Source organism: Pimephales promelas, chromosome 16 (genome assembly GCF_988280905.1).
Source record: "Pimephales promelas chromosome 16, fPimPro1.hap1.1, whole genome shotgun sequence".
NCBI classification, from domain to species: domain Eukaryota; kingdom Metazoa; phylum Chordata; class Actinopteri; order Cypriniformes; family Leuciscidae; genus Pimephales; species Pimephales promelas.
The window spans coordinates 12,991,431-13,015,036 of record NC_142784.1 but is presented as its reverse complement, the minus strand read 5'-3'; the positions used below and the strand labels follow the sequence as shown (position 1 = coordinate 13,015,036).

The 23,606-nt window shown below is 36.7% G+C and overlaps 1 protein-coding gene and 1 long non-coding RNA gene across 2 annotated transcripts in view; one reads left to right on the top strand and one right to left on the bottom strand.

The window, feature by feature from the left end:
• Positions 1-933: 933 nt before the first annotated feature.
• Positions 934-23,606, bottom strand: part of ngef (neuronal guanine nucleotide exchange factor) — a 33,583-nt gene continuing 10,910 nt past the window's right edge. Inside the window, exons 3-15 of the mRNA XM_089121010.1 lie at positions 23,394-23,597; positions 22,670-22,749; positions 20,287-20,513; positions 19,903-20,063; positions 17,856-18,008; positions 9,300-9,429; positions 8,847-8,921; positions 7,807-7,896; positions 6,335-6,498; positions 5,863-6,021; positions 5,699-5,778; positions 4,412-4,516; positions 934-4,214 (exon numbers count right to left, since the gene is read on the bottom strand). Of these exons, the coding sequence (XP_088977136.1) occupies positions 3,997-4,214; positions 4,412-4,516; positions 5,699-5,778; positions 5,863-6,021; positions 6,335-6,498; positions 7,807-7,896; positions 8,847-8,921; positions 9,300-9,429; positions 17,856-18,008; positions 19,903-20,063; positions 20,287-20,513; positions 22,670-22,749; positions 23,394-23,597 (1,846 nt within the window). The 3' untranslated portion in view covers positions 934-3,996. The remainder of the gene's footprint in view (positions 4,215-4,411; positions 4,517-5,698; positions 5,779-5,862; positions 6,022-6,334; positions 6,499-7,806; positions 7,897-8,846; positions 8,922-9,299; positions 9,430-17,855; positions 18,009-19,902; positions 20,064-20,286; positions 20,514-22,669; positions 22,750-23,393; positions 23,598-23,606) is intronic.
• Positions 20,611-22,288, top strand: LOC148973326 (uncharacterized). The gene is made up of 2 exons (XR_016146826.1): positions 20,611-20,942; positions 22,176-22,288. It is a non-coding gene; the product is annotated as an uncharacterized LOC148973326 (long non-coding RNA).

The window sequence follows — 23,606 nt, the reverse complement described above, 5'->3', positions numbered from 1 at the left end:
TTTAGGTGTATGTAAGGTGGGAGGAGTTGGATCTGGATCCGATTCCTCCCTGTGGATTTCAAGTTCTGCAGAACCATCTCAAAAAAGTGTGAATATTACAGTAACACAAGGATCAAAATAATACACTGTAAAAAATGTTGTTGGTTTAACTTAAAAAAGTAAGTAACCTGCTTGCCTTAAAATTTTAAGTTGATTGAACTGGAAAAAGTGAGTTAATACAATGATGGAGATGAATTTAATCATCAGAAACTCAAAATAATAAGTTATCTCAACTAAATAAATTATTATAAAGTTGATTTGACAAAAGAAAATTTGTTGTGATAACAAATCTTGAAAATATTTTTTTTTTTCGGTGTAGAAACTTTTTTTTAATGCTATAAAATTTAGATTTCTATACAGTTTATTAGACAAACGTATGGAATCCATCGATTTCAATATAGATTGCGAAAGTGAAATAGTGCTGTATATTTTTATAGGGTCTCAGGCTGATGCTCACATTTCAAGACCACTCCATCCTAAATTCTCCTTGGATAATAAATGAGCTCTTGATAATGTCTTTCAGAGTAAAAGATGTGTTTGAAGAGCTGGGAAAGAGGAAGTGGTGTTGTTGTTTCTGCAGCTGGTGTTTTCTGCAAAGCCTCAGCTCCAGGAAACAGCTTGTGGGGTGAAACTATAAGACTATAGTAATAAGTTTGCAATCCTATTAAAATCAACATGAATACATTCCTGGTTATATGTTGTGAACAAGCACATTACATTAAAAACTTTCTTATAAATTTTTCTTTACAAGAATATTCGAATATACAACTATAACGTCTCGAAAACAACATGCCTTTTAGGATACCATCACAACAATTGAGAAACTTCATCATTCAAAGAATTCTTGATGGATAAAATCAAGAGAAAATAAAAACATCCAAGAAAGACACAAAGTGGGTGTTTGTCATTTATTAGATGAGTTGAGAAAGGGTGACAAGGTCTCAACATTCAAAGGGTGACAAGGTCTCAACATTCAAGATGTATTTTCATTAACAATAAATTATCTTTTTACAATATGAAATGGGACAATTATTTGGCAATATCTCTTGACCACATGTTTTCATTTGAACATGCACACAACTTATAAACACGTCTACTCCAGCAGAGCAGCAAGATTCATCTCTCATGGAAGTTACATTCTCTCTTGAAAAAGATTGTTAAACTGTGTCCAAACCAGATGCGACGTAATAAGGCAACAAAAGCAATTATACAACCCAAAATAATGTCTTTGCCCTCACTAGCTATAACAAGCATCATACTGGCGGAAAAAAACAGTGCTTTAAATCTCGTTTCGGGATTTACAAATACAAATTTTTGTAGGTTTGAAACGACGTGTGGATGAAAATTTTAATTTCCCTTTAAAGAAAGTCAGCTCACTTGGCAGCCATCTTGATAGCATATTTGCTAAATTTATATTATTTTCATAAGGAATGTGTACAAAATCGCATCCTCACTCGAGTAGGAACTTATTTTGGATAAGTAATTACTTTGCGACCGCTAAAATAGTCCATTTTATACAGTGTGAATGTCATCTGGACGTCCTTTACCGTGTTGTCATTATCATGTGACCCAGAAGTTACGACGTCACTCTATAGGCCAAACGCGGAAGTGAGTTAGCATTTTAGCACTTCCGGTTCCCTCGCTCTAAAGTCTATGGGATTTTTGAATGGGTTTTTGCTAAATCGCCTGAAATGAGGTCTGTGGCGAACAAAGCCTCTAAATATTTTCACGTTTTGATCTATGACATAAAACACACAGTTATAACCTGCTTGTGGTTTTTTAAACTGTATTGTGTCTGATTGTGTTTTTTAAAAATCTTTATATTGGCTTCAAAATGCATACTTTTTGGATTAACTTGTAAAGATGATCTTGATAGACAAAATGTGTAAGGGTCACAACTTTTTGTTGATCACAGATCTTATTTTTTGCGATTTTATAAAAGTCTATGGGGAAAATGCATAGCTTTTCGATCGAGGGAACCCATGCGCTGCTAGCTTCCGAGTTGTCCTACAAAGTGATGTTTCAGCACTCTATTCACAAATCCTCTTCTGTGGCCTCATGGGATAGTAAAGTGTCCATCGTATGCATAGATATCCACAATAACGGCGGAGTTTCTATCGTCATCACCGGCGGCCATCTTGTCACAGGCAAGCTGATGAAAGATGAGTGATCAGCACGTACATCTCGTTGAAATCTTGACGGATTTACAAACGGTTTGGGTTCTTACAAACGTTATTAACGTGGCTATAATTATGGATGATTATTTATTTATACCCTTATTATTCATAAGTATGCAGTGTCATAACTACATCTCTGACGTTTATAAGAAACCAAACCGTTTGAAAATCGGTAGAAAATTGAGCAAGTTATGGTTATTTAAAAAGTACATGCACCATTAAAGGGTTAGTTCACCCAAAAATGAAAATTCTGTCAGTATTTACTCACCCTCATGTTGTTCCAAACCTCTATGTGTTTATTTGTTCTGCTGAACACAAAGGAAGATATTTGGAAGAATGTGTTAATGAAACAGATCTCATTCCCCATTGACTACCATACTATGGTAGTCAATGGGGAATGAGATCTGCTTGATTAAAACATTCTTCCAAATATCTTCCTTTGTGTTCAGCAGAACAAATAAACACATAGAGGTTTGGAACAACATGAGGGTGAGTAAATACTGACAGAATTTTCATTTTTGGGTGAACTAACCTTTTAAAACACAATGAGCGAGCAAGATGGCCGCCAGGCGCGGACGTCGACCCTCATTGGCCAGCAGCGCAGACGAGACATCTAGCCTTTATTATGGATATCTATGTTCATATGCACATGCAGAATATCTCCGTAAGTAGTAGGTCATCCAGGTACTTTTTGTCTACATTTTTATGAATATCGGGAATTCGGCATTCTATATGCGATTTTGAATGCAGCCTTTGATTTGTGGACCAAAGCCCGATATCTAAAAAAAGGTCTTCAGAAATAAAATGATATTGTAGCGCACTGACTCTTGATAATTGTGGATGACGTTGCAATATATATATGTTTTTTTTAATTAGTTGTGCATTCAAAAGTAGACAAACAGAGCATCGTCTTTTTTAACTCTATAACAAGACTTGAGTAATGTGTGTATTAAAAATTGGTTGATATTAAACATCACTGTGTCACGTGACGTCACTGAGCATTTTCGCTTTCAGTGTGAACAAATGTTGCTGAAACTTTCCCGTGTCGCATCTGGTTAGGGCATGGTGTTAGACTAGTTTAACAAGATTACTCTCGTGTGTGTGTGTGTGTGGTGTGTTTGCTTAGGAAAAACATTGTTTAGTGTGTGTGTGTGTGTGATTATACCCACACTTTCCTGCAGCACGTGCAAAACCCGCCTCAGTGTTCTTCATCAGCATTTTTTACTTCCATGTTTCACGTTTAAGGACATTTCGCATTTAAAACTCCAGATTTGATTAACTTTGTTCATTTTCTCGCTTTTTTTGTTGTTCTTCAAGTGGATGAGAGGCACATACAGTACATCCTCTTCGTCCTCAGAGGTTAGGTTAAAAACACAAACCTGTATTGTCAGTAAAAGGTGTGACCATGCACATTAATACATTCCTTTTCAAGAGAAGCATTATGACTTTACAGAAGTCCTGACGTAGCATTTGCGCTTTTTCCTTCAGCTCATATGCGTTTCGACGTCAGGAAAGTGGTCCCGCGACCCGCTAGTGATTGCGGAAGTTGAAATCCTTCATGCTAACAGCGCGTCAGGACTGTATGGAAGCAGCGATTCAAAAACACAAGTGCTTATAGTGCAAGATCTGTTCCACGACCCTGTCGAGTCCTCAGTGTGACGCCGGGACTCAATAAAACACTGGACACATGAATGACTATCAGTCCACCGTACATCGAGGAGACGTCACTTCCGGGTCAGGAATCAGGAGAACGGATGTTGGTGGTTAAGTGATGTCATTTCTACAGGTCAGTCCAGGTGGGAGTGTACTGGGGGCTTTTGGCTGCCCGGCGCCCCCTGGAGGCGGCCCGGGACCCCTGCGCCACTTCCTGAGCCTGCTGGATACGCTGACACTCTTTGAGGTTCTGAGCCCGAATTTCTTCGCTCAGGATCTTCTCCACCACGCGTGTGGGGAACCATCCTCTCTCTCCATCGTGCAACCTTTCACCAAACATCCAGCCTGAGGGAAAGAGGACAGACGACAGGAAGGAACTTGTGAGAGACGAGTTCTTGCGACTGACAGCTGAGGATCAGACTCGACAGACGCAGACCTGGTCCGATGAAGCTGCATGGCTTATTGACAGTCTTTTATGTAAGACCTATACGTAAACATTGACAGATTTATTCAGGGCGCCGGGTGTGTTTGTGATTTCTTACCATCATCTGTACACTCCAGAATGTGAAGCACATCAGCCATTTCTACAGAGAGCTCATCCGGTTCCTGAGAGGAGTACGACTGGATACACTGAACCTGCGGAGAATCTGACGAGCACCAGCAAAAACTATTAATCATACCGTACACAGATACAAACAAGCACACTCATTCAACTCACGACAGATTCAAATAAAAGAACAAATATTATTTTATTACATTATTTTAAAATATATAAAAATCTATGTTATATTATGGTATACATTATTTTATATTATAAACAACATATTTTTTAATTATTATAATATATATATTATATTTCATATTTATTATTACATTAATTATTTTGTAATTTTATACAGTATATATATATATTAGGGCTGTGAAATAATTAATTGCATCAAAGATTGTGTTTACATAATATATGTGTTTATAATTATTTTGTATATATACATACACATATGCATATATTTTAATATATCAAATATTTATATTTATGTATAATATTAATTTTGTATAAATATATGTAAAGTATATACATGCAAATATTTCTTAAATATATATATGCATGTGTGTACAATATAATTATACACACTACACACATATTATGTAAACACAAACTTTTATTTTGGATGCGATTAATCATTTCACAGTCCTTATATATATATATATACTGTATATATATATATATATATATATATATATATATTACACTATTTTATAATATTAAACATGAAATATATTGTATTATTATATTAAGTATTTTAGATAATAAAGTAAATATAATTTAGATTTACTATATATATATATATATATTAAATTAATTATTATTATACTTTTCAATTTAGATTATAAATTAAATTATTTAATTATTTTACATAATTATAAATAAAATACATTATTTGTGCATTATTTGTTTTACAAAATTATCATTAAATATTATCTACAATATTATTATATTATTTATTTGATATTTTAAATAAAACACACATTATATATGTTAAATTATTTATTTATATAAAATAATGTAAACAAATAAATAAAATATTTAATTAAATAATGCCTCTATTTTCGGGAGGTTTTGGGCCAATGACAGTTTGCTGTGAACGGAGCTAACTAGTTAGAAGAGACACGGAAGAGATGCCCGTTTCAGACTTAGAAATTCCTTTTTAACATTTAGCAGCTTGAACTTTTATCTAAACCAACAGCAAGCTATCTGTTTCCTTAATAAACCCATGGCATAGCGCCAAGACTCATATGGAGTGCAGGCATGCATACAGTAAGTGCTGTACCTGGCTGGTGAGTGCTGGTTGAGAGGAATCTCGTACGGCGGTTTGGAGTCAAAGCGTATATCCAGCGCAGTTTATCGCTTCTGTAAACATTCAGAGCGCCATTAGTGCACAAACCAAACACACGCAGTACTGTTTGAGATAAGTGCACAGGACTGTGTTCTCACATGCTTTCACTCTTGAGCATGTAGCTGACTTCCCTGTCCTCCTGGTTCTCCAGCAGCTTCAACACGAACACCGAGGCCAGCATCTGACCCTGGTCCTCCAGGTCTTCAGTCCTCAGCATGGAGCGAGTGCACGAGTCCAGGACCTGGTACTTCTCTCCACTGACACACACATGCAGTAAACATTAACAGCAAAAACAAACATAGAAGACCCAATAAACATGCATATGTGGGCAAATCAGACAATATTTAGCCATTTTGAGGCATTTCAGTTGTCATAATTTGACAATTAATATCAACAAATCAATGGACATCTGTGAGTTTATCCCCGCATGTTTCAAATGATGCCGTATTTGTGTAAAATATCATCTCCTTTGGTGTCAGTAAATTGTGTTGTATCTAAATCCAAATCTCTGGATTTCATAGACTGATGAGATGGTGATGGAGGAGGTTGAGCTGATGATGTCACACGGACCTGGAGCTGCGTTTGGTGATGAGCAGCAGGTTATTGAACAGGAACAGGTAAATGGGGTGGTAGAGCTTGCGGCTGCGCATTGTCCGAGTGCTCTTGGGTCCAGACATCTGCTGCACCTCACCCTTCTTCAGCAGCCAGCGAGAGTGGGAAATCACCGGCACTGACTGAAAACAAGAGAAGCACACTGCTCGTTATGGGCTTATGAAGACATGAGTGAACACTTCTTACCAAGGACTCCTGCAACAATTAACAGAATTTATGGTCACACTTTAGTTTAGGGTCCATTTCTCTATTAAAGGAGAACTCCGGCGCAAAATGAATCTTTGGTCTAATAAAACATAGTCAAACCTAGTTCTCTGTGATTTGTTTTCACGATTATCGAATGAGTTTGATCTCTAAAAACTGTAAGATTATAACGCTAGTATATGGGGGGCATATAATAAGTAAAAAGAAATCGCTACTTAAAGGAGTAGTTCACTTCAAAAAAAAAAAACTTTTGCTGATAATTTACTCACCCCCATGTCATCCAAGATGTCCACGTCTTTCTTTCTTCAGTCGAAAAGAAATTAAAGGTTTTTGATGAAAACATTCCAGGATTTTCTCCATATAATGGACTTCACTGGGAACCAAACGGTTCAAGGTCCAAATGAGTGCAACTTCAAAGGGCTTTAAATGACACCAGACGATGAATAAGGGTCTTATCTAGCGAAACGATCACTCATTTCAAAAATAAATAAAAAAGTTTCAGTTTTATAAGCACAAATACTCGCCTTGTGCGATGTGCTTTGGTGACTCTCCTGTTCAAACTCGTTCATCAAAATGAACAAATCTTTTTTCGAGTCATGACTCGAAGGGTCCTGGATAAGACCCTTAATCATCATCTGGTGTTGTTTAAAGTCCTTTGAAGCTGCACTGAAACTCTCATTTGGACCTTGAACCCTTTGGTTCCCATTGAAGTCCATTATATGGAGAAAATCCTGGAATGTTTTCATCAAAAACCTTAATCTCTTTTCGACTGAAGAAAGAAAGACTTGGACATATTGGATGACATGGGGGTGAGTAAATTATCAGCAAAAGTTTTTTTAGTGAACTACAGCTTTAATACCACTAACAAGGCTCAAAATAACCCCGCACTAACACAGTAACATAATGAGGGTCCCTACATGCGAACCGAAGCATTTTAATAACAGTTTAATAAGAAGATACTTTATAAAGACATTTACATAAAGGAGGTGTGCCATAGACTTCGTGTATACAGGCGGCAACCATCTTTGGAAAACAGTCTTTATAAACATTTTCTGGCTTCAGAAAACTTGGATTTTAGTGCGTGGTGTTACTCTTGTAAAGGTTTTTTATCTTTATTTTTGATACTTAGTATCTAGTCAACTAACAATTTAATTTGATGGCATGTTTGGGTGAACAGAACATTAACACAACATCTTCACAATGAATCATTTGACTTTTATGTGTACCTTTGACTTGAATTCAAGAGTTTTCTCAATGCTGATCAGCTCCTCAGTGCGACTCATCTTTCTCACACCTTCATTGCACTCCTTCACAATCTGAGAATGACACACACACACACACGTACATTTATATCTTTGTGGGGATTTCCTATTCACTTCTATTTTAAATTAAGCCAATTATAAGTACTCTACACTAACCCAAATACTCATCCTAACCTTAAAATACAACAGGTATTGATCGATACGAAAACTAACCATTATTTAGCCCATTTTTAAACTGATTTCATCTCCAGTTCATCAGGTTTTACTATTTCCTCTGAAATGTTCTCATCACTGTTAAAATAACAAACTCCCACACACAAGAACAAGTTTGACTAAATAACACTTACAAGTTTCACCCCAACTAGGAGTTCAAGTATAAGCTGTTTACTTACAAAGATTTAACTAATCTTTATAAACGCACAAACCACAGATGACCTCTGGGACATTCAGCAGGTTTATATTGAATAATATCTGCTCGAGCGACTCGGTTCATATCTGATCCATGTGATTAGACGACAAACCAAATGACAGCAGCCTTAAAACTTAAAGGTAGTCAGAAACCTTTGCACATGTTGTATTTCTATTTATTGTATGCCATTTTATCATATCAAGTGGTCACCTTTTGTCGTGAAGTATTTTGCAAAAGCATATTGTTGTGAATTAATTCAGAGATGATGAACTTCCAAACAACCACAGCAAAACCCCACATGGATATATGATAGTAACCATAAAACAAATCATTTGAGTTTGTGATCTTGAATAGTAGTTTAATTCCAACATCACATGATCCCAGCCATAATCGCTTTAAGATATTTAAAGGGAAACAATTAGCATCAGGCTGTTAAAGTCATGTTGAGGGCGTTTCTGCGGCTACGAGAGGTGTGGCGCGGTAACCATGGTAACGCGGACAACAGGGCAAGGCGTGCTTGACAGGTGAAAGTCCAGAGACAATGAAACATAATGACAAGGCTCATTACCACACCCTGAAATCAAAACACACTTACCCTTTCCAACTCCTGATGTGCCAATATGGCCGTCTTTTCTCTGTCAGAGTTTTCCTCCACCTTCTTCAGAATATTCTGGAACACAAAGAAGCCGTTTTGATATAGGTCACATTTACCAACACGCTGCTCGATAACTGCATTAGCACACTCTAAAAAATGCTGGGTTGTTTTAATCCAATTTTGGGTCAAATATGGACAAACCCGAAATGTTGGGTTAAAAATGTAATGTAAAAATTTAACCCAACGGCTGGGTTAGTCCATATTTGACCCAAAGTTGGGTTAAAACAACCCAGCATTTTTTAGAGTGCAATAAACAATGTACAAATGAACTATCGATATTCATTCACAGCAATTTACAATATTCGTGGAGTTTCAAATTTGTAAACAGTGCCAGATTTCTTAGACAGATTATTTGATTGGCTTATTCGAGACGTCTGATTGGCTGACGCTCACCTGAACAAGTAGCTTGAGCCGTGTGATTCGCTGGAAGGGGAGGATGAGGAAGGAGGTGAACGAGAGGCCCTTCACTTTCGGCTGATTCTCCAAGATGGATATTTTCTCTCGGAAAAGAGCGTTTTCTTGTCTGAAAGATATGTAGACACACTCTTGACATTTATATACAGTTGTGTTGACGTCACGTAAATATAGATAACATGAGTTGGTGTGACTACAAACACAACAAAACAACTACTCAAAAAATGCACAACTCGCTAAATTAGAAGCTATGCTTTGTTGTCGAGATTTGTTCAAAAATAAGGGATAAGGTAATAATGTTACATTACCTCACCGCATTCTGCCAAAATACAACATAAAATAATATTTAAGAGGCATGCGTTTGAGGCAGGTGAAGTTACAACAACAACAAAAAAGTTTCCAAAAAGGGTTTTCACAGTGATCCCATATACGTAGGCGGATCTTTTGTCACGTCAATGTTTATGTTTGTCGCGTTGCATCACAGGAATCGTGTGGCAGGAAACACCGCTAGTTACCTGTAATTTGATTGTTTTGCGCGTTTGGAGGAGGATTTAGAGAAGAGGATGGTTCACTCTTGCTGTGTGGTCGATTGTACGGCTCGTTGGGGGCCTGATAAACAGTTTTTTTTTATTTATCCCGCTAACTCTCTTGAAAGTGCTCGCCGCGTCTTTACAGCCCGCCATACTGTTTGTTTTGTTGCCACACAATGGAGCCTCCCAGTCCCACTTTGGCAAAAAAAAAAATTATAACTATCTTGTGGCCTCAATATACTAACTCATGGCTCAAAAGATACTATTTCGTGGCCTCAAGATAGTAACTTGTGGCCTCAAGATAGTAACTTGTGGCCTCAAGATAGAGTTAGTATCTTGAGGCCACGCAATAGTATCTTGAGGCCAGGAGTTACTATCTTGAGGCCACGAGTTACTATCTTGAGGCCATGAGTTACAATCTTGAGGCCACGAGTTACAATCTTGAGGCCACGAGTTACTATCTTGAGGCTACGAGTTACTATCTTGAGGCCACGAGTTACAATCTTGAGGCCACGAGTTACTATCTTGAGGCTACGAGTTAGTATCTTGAGGCTACGAGTTACTATCTTGAGGCCACGAGTTACAATCTTGAGGCCACGAGTTACTATCTTGAGGCTACGAGTTACTATCTTGAGGCCACGAGTTACAATCTTGAGGCCACGAGTTACTATCTTGAGGCTACGAGTTACAATCTTGAGGCCACGAGTTACTATCTTGAGGCTACGAGTTACTATCTTGAGGCTACGAGTTAGTATCTTGAGGCCACGAGTTACAATCTTGAGGCTACGAGTTACTATCTTGAGGCCACGAGTTACTATCTTGAGGCTACGAGTTAGTATCTTGAGGCCACGAGTTACTATCTTGAGGCCACGAGTTACAATCTTGAGGCTACGAGTTACTATCTTGAGGCCACGAGTTACTATCTTGAGGCTACGAGTTACTATCTTGAGGCCACGAGTTACTATCTTGAGGCCACGAGTTACTATCTTGAGGCCACGAGTTACAATCTTGAGGCCACGAGTTACTATCTTGAGGCTACGAGTTAGTATCTTGAGGCCACGAGTTACTATCTTGAGGCTACGAGTTAGTATCTTGAGGCCACGAGTTACTATCTTGAGGCCACGAGTTACAATCTTGAGGCCACGAGTTACTATCTTGAGGCTACGAGTTAGTATCTTGAGGCTACGAGTTACTATCTTGAGGCCACGAGTTACTATCTTGAGGCTACGAGTTAGTATCTTGAGGCCACGAGTTACTATCTTGAGGCCACGAGCTACAATCTTGAGGCCACGAGTTACTATCTTGAGGCCACGAGTTACTATCTTGAGGCCACGAGTTACTATCTTGAGGCCACGAGTTACAATCTTGAGGCCACGAGTTACTATCTTGAGGCTACGAGTTAGTATCTTGAGGCCACGAGTTAGTATCTTGAGGCCACGAGTTACTATCTTGAGGCTACGAGTTAGTATCTTGAGGCCACGAGTTACAATCTTGAGGCTACGAGTTACAATCTTGAGGCCACGAGTTACTATCTTGAGGCTACGAGTTAGTATCTTGAGGCCACGAGTTACTATCTTGAGGCTACGAGTTAGTATCTTGAGGCCACGAGTTACTATCTTGAGGCCACGAGTTACAATCTTGAGACCACGAGTTACTATCTTGAGGCTACGAGTTACTATCTTGAGGCTACGAGTTAGTATCTTGAGGCCACGAGTTACTATCTTGAGGCCACGAGTTACAATCTTGAGACCACGAGTTACTATCTTGAGGCCACGAGTTACTATCTTGAGGCTACGAGTTAGTATCTTGAGGCCACGAGTTACTATCTTGAGGCCACGAGCTACAATCTTGAGGCCACGAGTTACTATCTTGAGGCCACGAGTTACTATCTTGAGGCCACGAGTTACTATCTTGAGGCCACGAGTTACAATCTTGAGGCCACGAGTTACAATCTTGAGGCCACGAGTTACAATCTTGAGGCCACGAGTTACTATCTTGAGGCCACGAGTTACTATCTTGAGGCTACGAGTTAGTATCTTGAGGCCACGAGTTACTATCTTGAGGCTACGAGTTAGTATCTTGAGGCCACGAGTTACTATCTTGAGGCCACGAGTTACAATCTTGAGACCACGAGTTACTATCTTGAGGCTACGAGTTAGTATCTTGAGGCTACGAGTTACTATCTTGAGGCCACGAGTTACTATCTTGAGGCCACGAGTTACTATCTTGAGGCCACGAGTTACAATCTTGAGGCCACGAGTTACTATCTTGAGGCTACGAGTTAGTATCTTGAGGCCATGAGTTACAATCTTGAGGCCACGAGTTACTATCTTGAGGCCACGAGTTACAATCTTGAGGCCACGAGTTACTATCTTGAGGCTACGAGTTAGTATCTTGAGGCCACGAGTTACTATCTTGAGGCCACGAGTTACAATCTTGAGGCCACGAGTTACTATCTTGAGGCTACGAGTTAGTATCTTGAGGCCACGAGTTACAATCTTGAGGCCACGAGTTACTATCTTGAGGCCACGAGTTACTATCTTGAGGCTACGAGTTACAATCTTGAGGCCACAAATTACTATCTTGAGGCTACGAGTTACTATCTTGAGGCCACGAGTTACTATCTTGAGGCCACGAGTTACTATCTTGAGGCCACGAGTTACTATCTTGAGGCCACGAGTTACTATCTTGAGGCCATGAGTTACTATCTTGAGGCCACGAGATAGTATCTATTTTTTTTTTTTTTTGCCAAAATGGGACTAGGGGGGCTCCGTACCACACAACCACTCGCACATGCGTACAAAGATGTCAACAAAGATCCTCCTATAGAAGAATCCTTTTTGGTTCCCCAAGTATCTTCCAGTGAACAGTTCTTAAAATAACTTTTTTTTTTTAAATTCACTATAAAACAACTTTTTGTGCAACGGAAAGGTTCCACGGATGTTAAAGGTCCTTCACCATTGATGCCAATACAGATCCTTTATTTTTAAGAGTGTATATCAAAAGACCATTCAAGAGTTAAGAGTCAAAAGAAATGATTCAAAAGAGTCATTATTTCCCAATTCATTGAAAAGAATCAATTCAAAAGATTCCTGAATCGCACTTGTTCTGATTCTTATCACACATCTTTACTGCTGAAATATTATTTAAAAAAATGTAATGTTACTTGCTTGATTTGAACAAACCACTAAAGCTTTAACAACTTGATGCATCACTACTTTCACAACTGTAACACAAGGCTTCAGATCATGCGGCTTGTCTGGGGAGGTGTGCCATTGTAAAAGATTCATTTTCTCCTGAGACACAACATGTTTCTGTTAAGCTGTGGTCTGCCAGATTGAAGCTGCTAGACGGTTTCTCATAGATCTTAACATAGAACGAAGAGTCATATTCAACCACTTTCACAGTCCAGAACCAAAAGTGAAACAGCCAAGGAATCAGAAATGGTTACAGTATATACTCTTTAAAACACTAGCATAAATCCACATTTCAGTTTCAGCAAGTGTCCTAGTTCAATGGCCTGAGGCTGAATGTTGGCGTCTAGCACAAATACGGCATATTGCCTACTATTGAAAAACAAAACCCTCTCATTTGTGACTAAAATTTTATTTATTTTAGCACAATTCAAACGGAGGGTCAAGTATATGACACACATTGCATTGTGGGATACATTACTAGATTCTTATTTTAAGTACTAGGTCCATTTGCATACAAAAACTTTGGATGGCACAATGCAGAAATAGCAGCATGCTAGTATGATATTAACAAACAGCCTAATATTTCGCTAGATTTTTGACAAATATATGCGCAGTTTAGCCTGTTGTCCAGCAGGTGGCCTATGAATCAAGTTTAGCAATGCAGATTGGTTATGCATGAGAAAATGAGTTTATAGCAGCATTTCCATTAAACGAATTATTATTATATATTGCTTAAAGATAAAAATAGGCTGAATTGTTGTAAAATAAATTAGTAGGCTATTTAGTATGATATTGCCTCTAGGGAAACACAATGAAAAGGAGGGCACAAGCAGGAAGACGGTGTAGCTATGCGGTTAGACTTTATGAACCTGTGTGGTTTAAAACCTACAAAACATGCCCGTTTCTGGTGCACAATCTAGCTGTTGTTTTTGCCGTAATGTGCGCACACACACACACACACACACACAGGCTGGATTTAACCCTAATCGTAACAAGAATGAAAAGAACTAAAACTCCCCAGGCCTGTGGGCAGAAAGTCCCATGAGCTTTACATGGCTTACAGACACAAATGAAAGCAGCTACACAAACCTTCACACAATACATCACAAGAGAGCGAGGACTGAAGCCTCAGGCGAGGATCCAGGTAGACAGCTGGCCAACATGCATGCAGACTTGATGATTTACACAGCAAACACACACAACTGTCACTCTCATTTACACATGCACAATCAATAAACTCACGCAAAGCTATCAGAGAATCTACATGTTTTTTATGATTGTTGAAAAACACTGATCTTTCACAGAATAAAATCAGTAGACTAATAACAACATGGAGGAGTAAACAATCACGAGTCTTTCTTTTTTTGGGCAAACTATCATTGTAATAAATTACACAGTGTCATAGAATTTCATTAAGAGGAGTAATCGTGGGAACGTTGTAGAAGACGCATCGATGCGTGTTTGTTGTTGTTTCTTGAATGACCACACCCACCACACAAGTCAAGTCACGGTGTCAAGTTTAATTAGAGACTACATACAACGTCACATATACAATGCTTCAGTCACGCCACAAACAAGGAAACACTCTTTCATTCCAAAGCTTAAAGAGATAGTTCACTTTGAAATTAATTTTTGGTATGTTTTATCTTACCTCAAGGCCATCCAAGATGTAGGTGTTTTTGTTTCCGCAGTATTTTCAATTTTGATATTTTTAGGTCAAACCCATCGTGTCTATCAGTCATATAATGGAGGTCTATGGTCACCACCTCAAAGAGCATGTACAGAGAAGTCCAAATTAAACTTGATTTAATGACTCATAAATGTAAGTACACACTGATGGCCTAAGACAAGAAACGAGCGGTTTGTGTGAGACAAGCGGCGGAAGTGATCTCTTACACAGAGATTTCAGAAGATCACTGTGAAGATCTAAACATATTTAGATATAGGAAATCGCAATGGAAGTAGATTTCGATATATCAACAGAAAACGTTGAATTTTTTTTTTAGAACCACGCGAGAGATAACTTCCAGCGCTTATGCAGACCGAAGCGCCCGTGACCGCGGCTGTGATTACAAGAGGTAAAAACGATATAAATACTGTTTGTTTTTGTTTTTTTGTTTTTTTTACTTTATTGGTAAGAGGAAAACCCCTTGAGATGTGGCATCTCGTTTTCGAGGGGGCCTCGAGGGGTTTTCTCACACAAACCGCTCGTTTCGTGTCTTGGGCCATCAGTGTGTACTTACATTTACGAGTCATTAAATCATGTTTAATTTGGACTTCTCTGTGCATGCTCTTTGAGGTGGTGACCATAGACCTCCATTATATGACTGACATACAAGAACGGTTTGACCTAAAAATATCAAAATTGAAAATACTGCCGAAACAAAGACACCTACATCTTGGATGCCCTTGAGGTAAGATAAAACATATCAAAAATGTATTTCTAAGTGAACTATCCCTTTAATACGAACAAAGAAAGCATTTCAGACTAGATTGAATCTGCATATCATCGTGCTACCAACACGCATAATCGCTTTTCAGCGTGTTTATGAAGGCCGTTGACTTAAATGTTACATTACTGTATATAAATATACGTCTTACCCCAACCCCGTCCCTAAACCTATCGTCACTGGGGTTAATAGCAGTTATGAGTCTTCCCCTACCATCCTAGGAAAAAAATATCACTCCCCAGATGTAGATCTACATTTTGCTTCGTTTCGCTCGGACATTTAACGGTGTAGACATACACACGCGGATAGCTCAAAATCCGTAGAGATAACACGCCACTTGACTTGAACGTGGCGTGTATGTTTACGCAAAAGTCATGATGTCATGTTGAGCTATTACAAGTGTACGGATATGCAAATGAGGTGGTATATAATTAAACATGCGCTAAATTGCATAAGTTTCTTTGGATAAAGTCAGCTTCAAAATTAATGTTTCATTCTTCTGACATATTTGAGTAAAGGGTTTTTAGAGGGGATTTTGAATAGGCCTATCTATTTTCACGTCATGATGTGTACTGGCATGAGGGCGGGGCAACCTGTGACTCACAGTCAATCGACCAATAGCAAACCACAACCATCCAATCCATTCCCAAAGGACAAAATCAGACGCATACTCTCAAAAGACAAAAAGTCCAGCCCTATAGATTTTCTTATTCATGAAGCCACTTTTCCCCATCACAATATAAGAAAAGACCATCTTCTCTTTCATGATGACTTTAAATAAAAAAACGCAAATTATATATGAACAAATCCCTCTGTAAAAACCTTCACAATATTGAGTGGATAGGAATAACACTGAAAATTGCTACTGCCTTCAAATATATGAAATCTACAGACGCAAATAGATGACGTGGAACAAAAAAACACTAAAATGTGAACTGGATGTTTTCTATCCACTACTCTGAGAGACGTTATAGAAGCAAAATAACCCAAGATATCAAAATTGACCAGTTATATATTTTGTATCCATAAGAAGATTGGGTAACACTTTATTTCAATAGTCTACTTTAAGTAACTTTGCAAGAACTAATCAGTCTACTAATACTCTTTTTATTTTATTACGTTTTAGTGCATCTGATCACAAGTAGACGAGAGGTGTTTAAATCCATCTATTTTGTCCTCTTTCAACCACTTCTGTCCTGATTTCTTTGAGGTGAGGGTCTATGGCCGGGTAAATCTATAGGCTTTTTCAGATCTTTCGATCTAATAGACGAAATAAGCTCACGCTATTAACATATGAACAAAAAACGACCAGAAACGATGGAAAAACACATTGTTTCTACACCGATAACCAAGAAATCACTGTGAGTGCGTGTTAGAAATCAGGAATGGTGAGAAAACATTGTGCTTGGTACATTTTTATCTTCAAACCAGTCCAGGGCCAAAGTTTAAATCCCATCTGGTTAGTGCGATCTCATGATGTTTACCTGTAGGCATCTTTTGTGGCTGTTTAAACACAATTGACCACATGAGCGTTTACACTTTATGAAAGCAATCCAGTCAAATGCGTTTTCAACTACTTCTGCATTTTATATCTGTATTATTTAGCGTTGTCCACTTGTGATCCGAAATGCATCTTAACGGACAACTCCGGCGCAAAATGAACCTTTGGTACCTAGTCGACCGTTCTTTGGAAAACAGTCAGTCAAACCATAAGCGTCGTTCGTACAGTTCAGCTCACTTGGCACGTCGTTCGTGGTTTGACTAGTCGTGACTGTTTTCCAAAGATGGCTCCTGTCTGTATACACAAAGTGAACTGTCTTTATAAAATATCTTCTTATTAAACAGTCTGTACACTTACCATGTTCTCAATGCTTTGGTTTGTATTTAGGGACCCTCATTATGTTACCGTGTTAGTGTGGGGCTATTTTGAGCCTTGTTAGTGGTATAAACTAGCGATTTCTTTTTACTTATGCCCCCAGTGCTAGCATTATACGCTAAACAGTTTTTAGAGATGAAACTCTTTACATTCGATTATCATGAAAACAAAACTCAGAACATTGGACTATAATGTGTTATTAGACCAAAGTTATACTTATATAACTTTAATATAGCTGTAAACAGAGCCTAAGTTGACGAAGCTGCAAAGAGACTTCTAGTTAGTGGAATGTCTATCAAAATAAAGTGTAAACAATGATTTTTTTTTTCTTTCAGAATAGCATGTAAAAATTGTGCCTCCAACCTGACAGAGATCACTGATATGTACAGTATAGGCACGCAGGCATATTTACCCTTAAACAAAGACTAAATTACACTAAATCTTTCCCATTTTTCATATTCACAGGTAAGAAATGTTCTTACAGTATCCGTCGGTAGTTCTTCTCCTGGTACGCCTGGTTGATGACGTAGCTGATGAAGACTTGGAAGTGGTTAACAGCGTGATAATAAACAATGTCGCACACGTCTGAGATCAGGATGGACTCTTCGATCCTGTGCTCCAGATCCATGAGGAGCCTGAGGATAGGAGCATGAGGTCATCATCGTGAAACAGCGACATCATGGATGAGACCCATTTTGAGTTTGCAGTGTCGCTTACTTCAGTTCTACAGAAGTACATACTGTACATGTCAAAACTGTTGTGGCGACTTCAGTCCCACATTACTTTTCTTAAAATTAAAGAGTCAACAGAGTTACAAACTCAAACAAGTTTACTTTGAAAGTCCACTGGAAATGGTGTATATATTTTGTTTATACTAGTGGCTACAGAAATCAAACATTTCTTTTACAAGAAACTTTAACTTGTCCTCAATAGCTTTAGCTTAGCTGTGCACTAACAATGACATCTTATATAAGAAAGAAACTCAAATCAATCTTGTAATCCAACGTTTCACGCTGTACGAGAGCAGGTTTGGAAGGGCAGAGTCGCATGAATCATCGCATTAGTGGGTGGATTTGCCTGCTGTAAAGCTGACTGACTGATGACTGCATCTGACCGCTTCAGCACTTTAATTTTAGTCTGTGGGCAAGGGTATCTGGGTGAATGGAAGGAAGTTTCACTTCTGAAATATGATTTAAGCAAATTTATGTTCCGTATTTCAGTGGAAATGAACTTAACTTTGACCATTACGTGAGGCAAAACAAGTTTGAAACATCAACTACTTCAACACATTAGAAAGATACTTATTGGATAAAAAAGGCGTGTCTTATTGTTATATTATGTGACTACACATAGAAAAAAAAATAGATAAAATGTATTTTTAAAACATATTTTGGTTATATATTTGATTTAAAATATAAATAAATTAATATAAAATAATATACATTACTGAATATATTACAAATAGACATATTTTACGATTTACACATACTATTAATATATTTGCAAGATTTTCCTGACATATTCTTTTGCAGTTTTTTTTTTTTTGGGATATTTATATTAAATATATAGAAAATGTATTTTTTTTAAATATTAAAATAAACTAATAAACTATTAATAAATAAATTAAAACAGATTTCAAAACATATATTCTAGCAAATATTATGAATGTATTTGTTATATATTTATATAATATATATATATTTTGCTGTTTTGGTATATTATTTATATAAAATATATAAATTAATATTAAGTAAACGAGTATTTTCTTAAAAAATAATTTGGACTTAATAAACTACTATTATATAAATCAATAAACAAAGAATATATAGAAAATGTATTTTTAAATCATTTTGGATATATATTTTATTTAAATTATAAATTAAAATAATAATAAATAATAACTTTTTATATACAATATTCATATACAGTATAATATTAATTATTCTATTAAATATATATATATATATATATATATATATATATATATATATATATATATATATATATATAAAGAAATGACTAATTATATTCAAAACAGATATATTTTTTACATATTTTGGATTTTTCCTTATATTTTTCCTGTTTTTGTACATTTACATAAAATGTATAGAATATTTCATTTTAAAACATATTTTGAACAAATATTTTGATTTAGAATATATAAATTACTAAAAATATTCAATTTTAGCATTTCTCCTGATATGTTTTTGGGCTGTGTTTGTGTTTACAATTTATTCATTTTTACATATGTTTTGATACTAAATATAATAATAATTGTTATGATTATATATTCTTGATTTCTCCTGATATATTGAACGGATGTGAAATTGAATTCATGCAGCCATTGATAACAGATGCATTTTATAAAGAGAAAAGGCCACTGTGTTCTAGGTAAATGTTCAAAACACTATTGTCCTGTTGACCTCCTTCATAAAATAAAAGCCATGAATATGAAAAGACTGACAATGGGAAATCACAAGCGTATGAAATTGAACACCAACCGCATACATTCCCCTCACAAACACACACCTCTCGCTTGCCTTCATGATGTCCTCAATGTTTGAGAACAGGAAGTGCATGTCAGACTGACTCAAAGTGTTGACAAGCAGAGGGTTGCGCAGAAAGTGTGTCTCCAGCAGCTCCAGGCTTTTGTAGTACGACGCCTCAGAAGTCACCAGTTCAAACATGGCCTACAGAAAGAGACAGAGACAAGTTCATTTGAGATGTACTGCTATTGCTGTCAATTCAACATTTAAATCTGATTCAATGTCCGCTGGAACCATCAGAGTGACTCTGAACCCCTCCACCTCCCCCAGCTCCACCTGCCACCATTTCTGTTCAAATAAATAGACTTTTGAACGGTAGTATATGTGGTATTTTTATACACCGGTCGCTTCGAAGCATGTGTCACACCTCCTGCAATATAATCTCCTTTGGCTCCAGTGTCTGCAGGTGTCCACTGTCCTTCACGATATCCAGGTTTTGCCAGAGGCTCAGTGAATGCGTGCTGTTCCTCAACTGCAGCTGCAACGCAGGCGCAGCCGTGACCCCTGACCCCGCAGTCGGAAGCCCATCTCTCTGTCGACGCTGCTCGATCTCCTGCTGCTTAGAGGTGTCGCGGTACTCTTGATACAACACGTCTGGACACAAACACACATTGAAGAACAGAATGGGGATTCAGAAGGACAATATTTTCACATGTTGTTGGATTTTACTTGATTTTATCTTACTCGTGAGCCTCTTACTTGAAACAAATCGACTGAGTTCAATGTAATTTTGTGTGAAACATTTGTTTATTAGCTTGAATAGCTCAGCTGGTCATGTGATCTGGTCATGTGTGTGAGTGCGCCTCTCAAAAGGTTGATTTTACAGAGGAAAGCAGTTGCATAATGTCCTGCAGTCACATTCAACAAGACCTTCAGGTGGGTGTTCAGCAGTCACATTATATAACAGAGATAACAGAGAAGAGAAGAGAAGAGAAGAGAAGAGAAGAGAAGAGAAGAGAAGAGAAGAGAAGAGAAGAGAAGAGAAGAGAAGAGAAGCTGATAAGAAGAGAATGATGGGAACAGGTGATGAGAGAGTGTGTGAGACATTTACAATAATCGTAAATAACGATATAATGATATGTGTCTGTCACAGAACAATATAAATAATAGATGGGTTGCTGAGATTTCATTATTAACATGTATTATGAATATATATTCCTGCAATCTCCAGATATATTTACATATATTTTATTTTTTTCAATATATTTTGGGTAAACATTTTGATTTAAAATATATCAATTACTAGAAATATTGCAAAATAGATATATTTTTAAATGTATTATGAATATTCCTGATATTTTGTATATTTACATACAATGCATTTTTAAAATATAGCCTTCCATTTTTATTAAACTACTAAATATGAATGTATTCTGATTTTTCCTGATTTCAGAATATATACAAATATGTATTTGTATATTTACATAAAATGTATTTTTTAAATATAATTTGGACATACATTATATTAAAAATATATACTTACTAAATATAAGTAAGTACAAAAATATAGACCATTTCACAAGATGTAAACAACACTGGTCCAGAAGCACTTCCTGTTTCAGTTTGTAACTGTTTTCTTTATTTCACATGTAAAGAAAACATCTTAAAGATGTTTTTGATTCAGTTTTAAATGTTCTGTTGGTTGTATTTTATCCCAGCTTTTATGTAGTGTTAAAAAACTGAAACAGGAAGTGCTTCTGGACCAGTGTTGTTTACATCTTGTGAAATGGTCTATATTTTTGTACAGATGTTATGAATATATATTCCTGGTATTTAAGCTTGTTTTTGTATATTATCATACAATAGATATTTAATATATATATTTAGACATACATTTTTTAAAATATATAAATGACTAAATATGAACATATATTCCTGATATCTTCTTATATATTTCTGGCTTTTTTTCTTTTCTTTTTTTTTTTTTTTATACATACAAGAAAGTGATAATATACACCAAGATGTGAAAATATATGAGATAGAAATACAGAATATATAATATATAGAAAATGTATTTTTACATTTATATATATATATATATATAATTTAAAATATAAATTAAGATAATAATAAATAATAAACTATTTATATACAATATTATTCATATATATTAATTATTCGATTCATATATATATATATATATATATATATTAATAAACTTCTAATACATGAATTACTGATTATATTCAAAACAGATATATATTATGAATATATTCTTGACTTTTCCTGATATTTTTCCTGTTTCTTTCCTGACAGGTAGAAAGAAAGAAGAACAGATGAGAAGAGAAAAGAAGAGATGCGACATGACAGAGATGACAGCAGATAAATGAGACAAAATGAGATGAAATGAGCAAAAAGATGAGATGAGATGAGAAACAAAATCAGCGAAGAAGAGAGAGAACTGGATGCAGATTTAATAGAGAAATAGACAGAGGGAAATAGAGATGATATAAAATGATGCTGCGTTGGCGAAGAAAGCGGATAACTCTCTCTTGCAGTTATTCCAGCATACATTTAAAAAGACATCACCCACACACTCCACCTGCCTTCAACCTACACACACACACTAACACACTAACACACACATACGTCTTGTACACATCCAGCACATACATGCTGTAAATTCAACTGCAAATAAAGTTGCCTACACAGTTCAACTTGAGCCAAATAAATTATAGCATGGATTGTTACAGCAAACGGCCTCCCTCTCTTTCTGTGTGTGCATGTGTGTGTGTTTTCTTTCCACTCACCGACACGCTTCACGATGTTGAGATTGCGGCAGGAATTCTCTACTGCCATCTTCTGCGGACTGTCACCATTCCTCACCGGCCTGAAGAAGACAAAACCTCCAATAATCAGTGACTAGAAGAGATAAGATGAAGTGTGTGTGTGCGTACCAAAATGAGACCATGTCAGCCCTCTCTCAAAACACCCTACAGCTGTAATAAGTCCTACTTTTGTTTCTAAATGAGGGGAATATTTTTCACTTTATTACATTTTAACCCTGACAGACCTAAATAAGTCAAATCCATAATCGAGTCGAGTGAGCCCTAATTGAGTCGTATGCAAATGTTGAAATCTGACATTCTGTAAACTAATTTGCAACTTATATACTGAATGCATACATATATTCATACATGGGTAGATTAAATTACATTTCAAGCAGTGACAGCGGTTTATTGCAATGTGACATCATGTTTTTCTTTTACAAATATTGCTTAATTATTGTTTATACAGTTTTATATACACATATTTTTTTTACACATTCTTATATAGCAGGACTTAGATTATTAAATGAAGTATATTATATATACACACATACAGTATATACATAAACATGAATGCATGTACTGTTTATACATAAACATTTGCACACAGACTTTCAAGTTATTCAAGTTAAACACAACAAAATATTGGTAAAAAGATGTTCAAAAGCAAGTTCTACTTTAAAGTGTCCTGATTGGTGCCTCTTACCGGAGTGTGATGTTGTCAGGGTCGGCAGTGGTGTGTGTGTCTTTGTCCTGCATAGTGCAGGCACTTGTCGTCCGTTCACTCAGCTCTTCCATCTCTTGTCTACGCGACCGATCTCCCGGCATCGCCAACGGAGACCGAGAGCGAGCTCCTCCCAGCACAGCAATCCCGTTGCTCGGCAACGAGATTCCAGAGCGAAAAAGTGGACTGATAGAG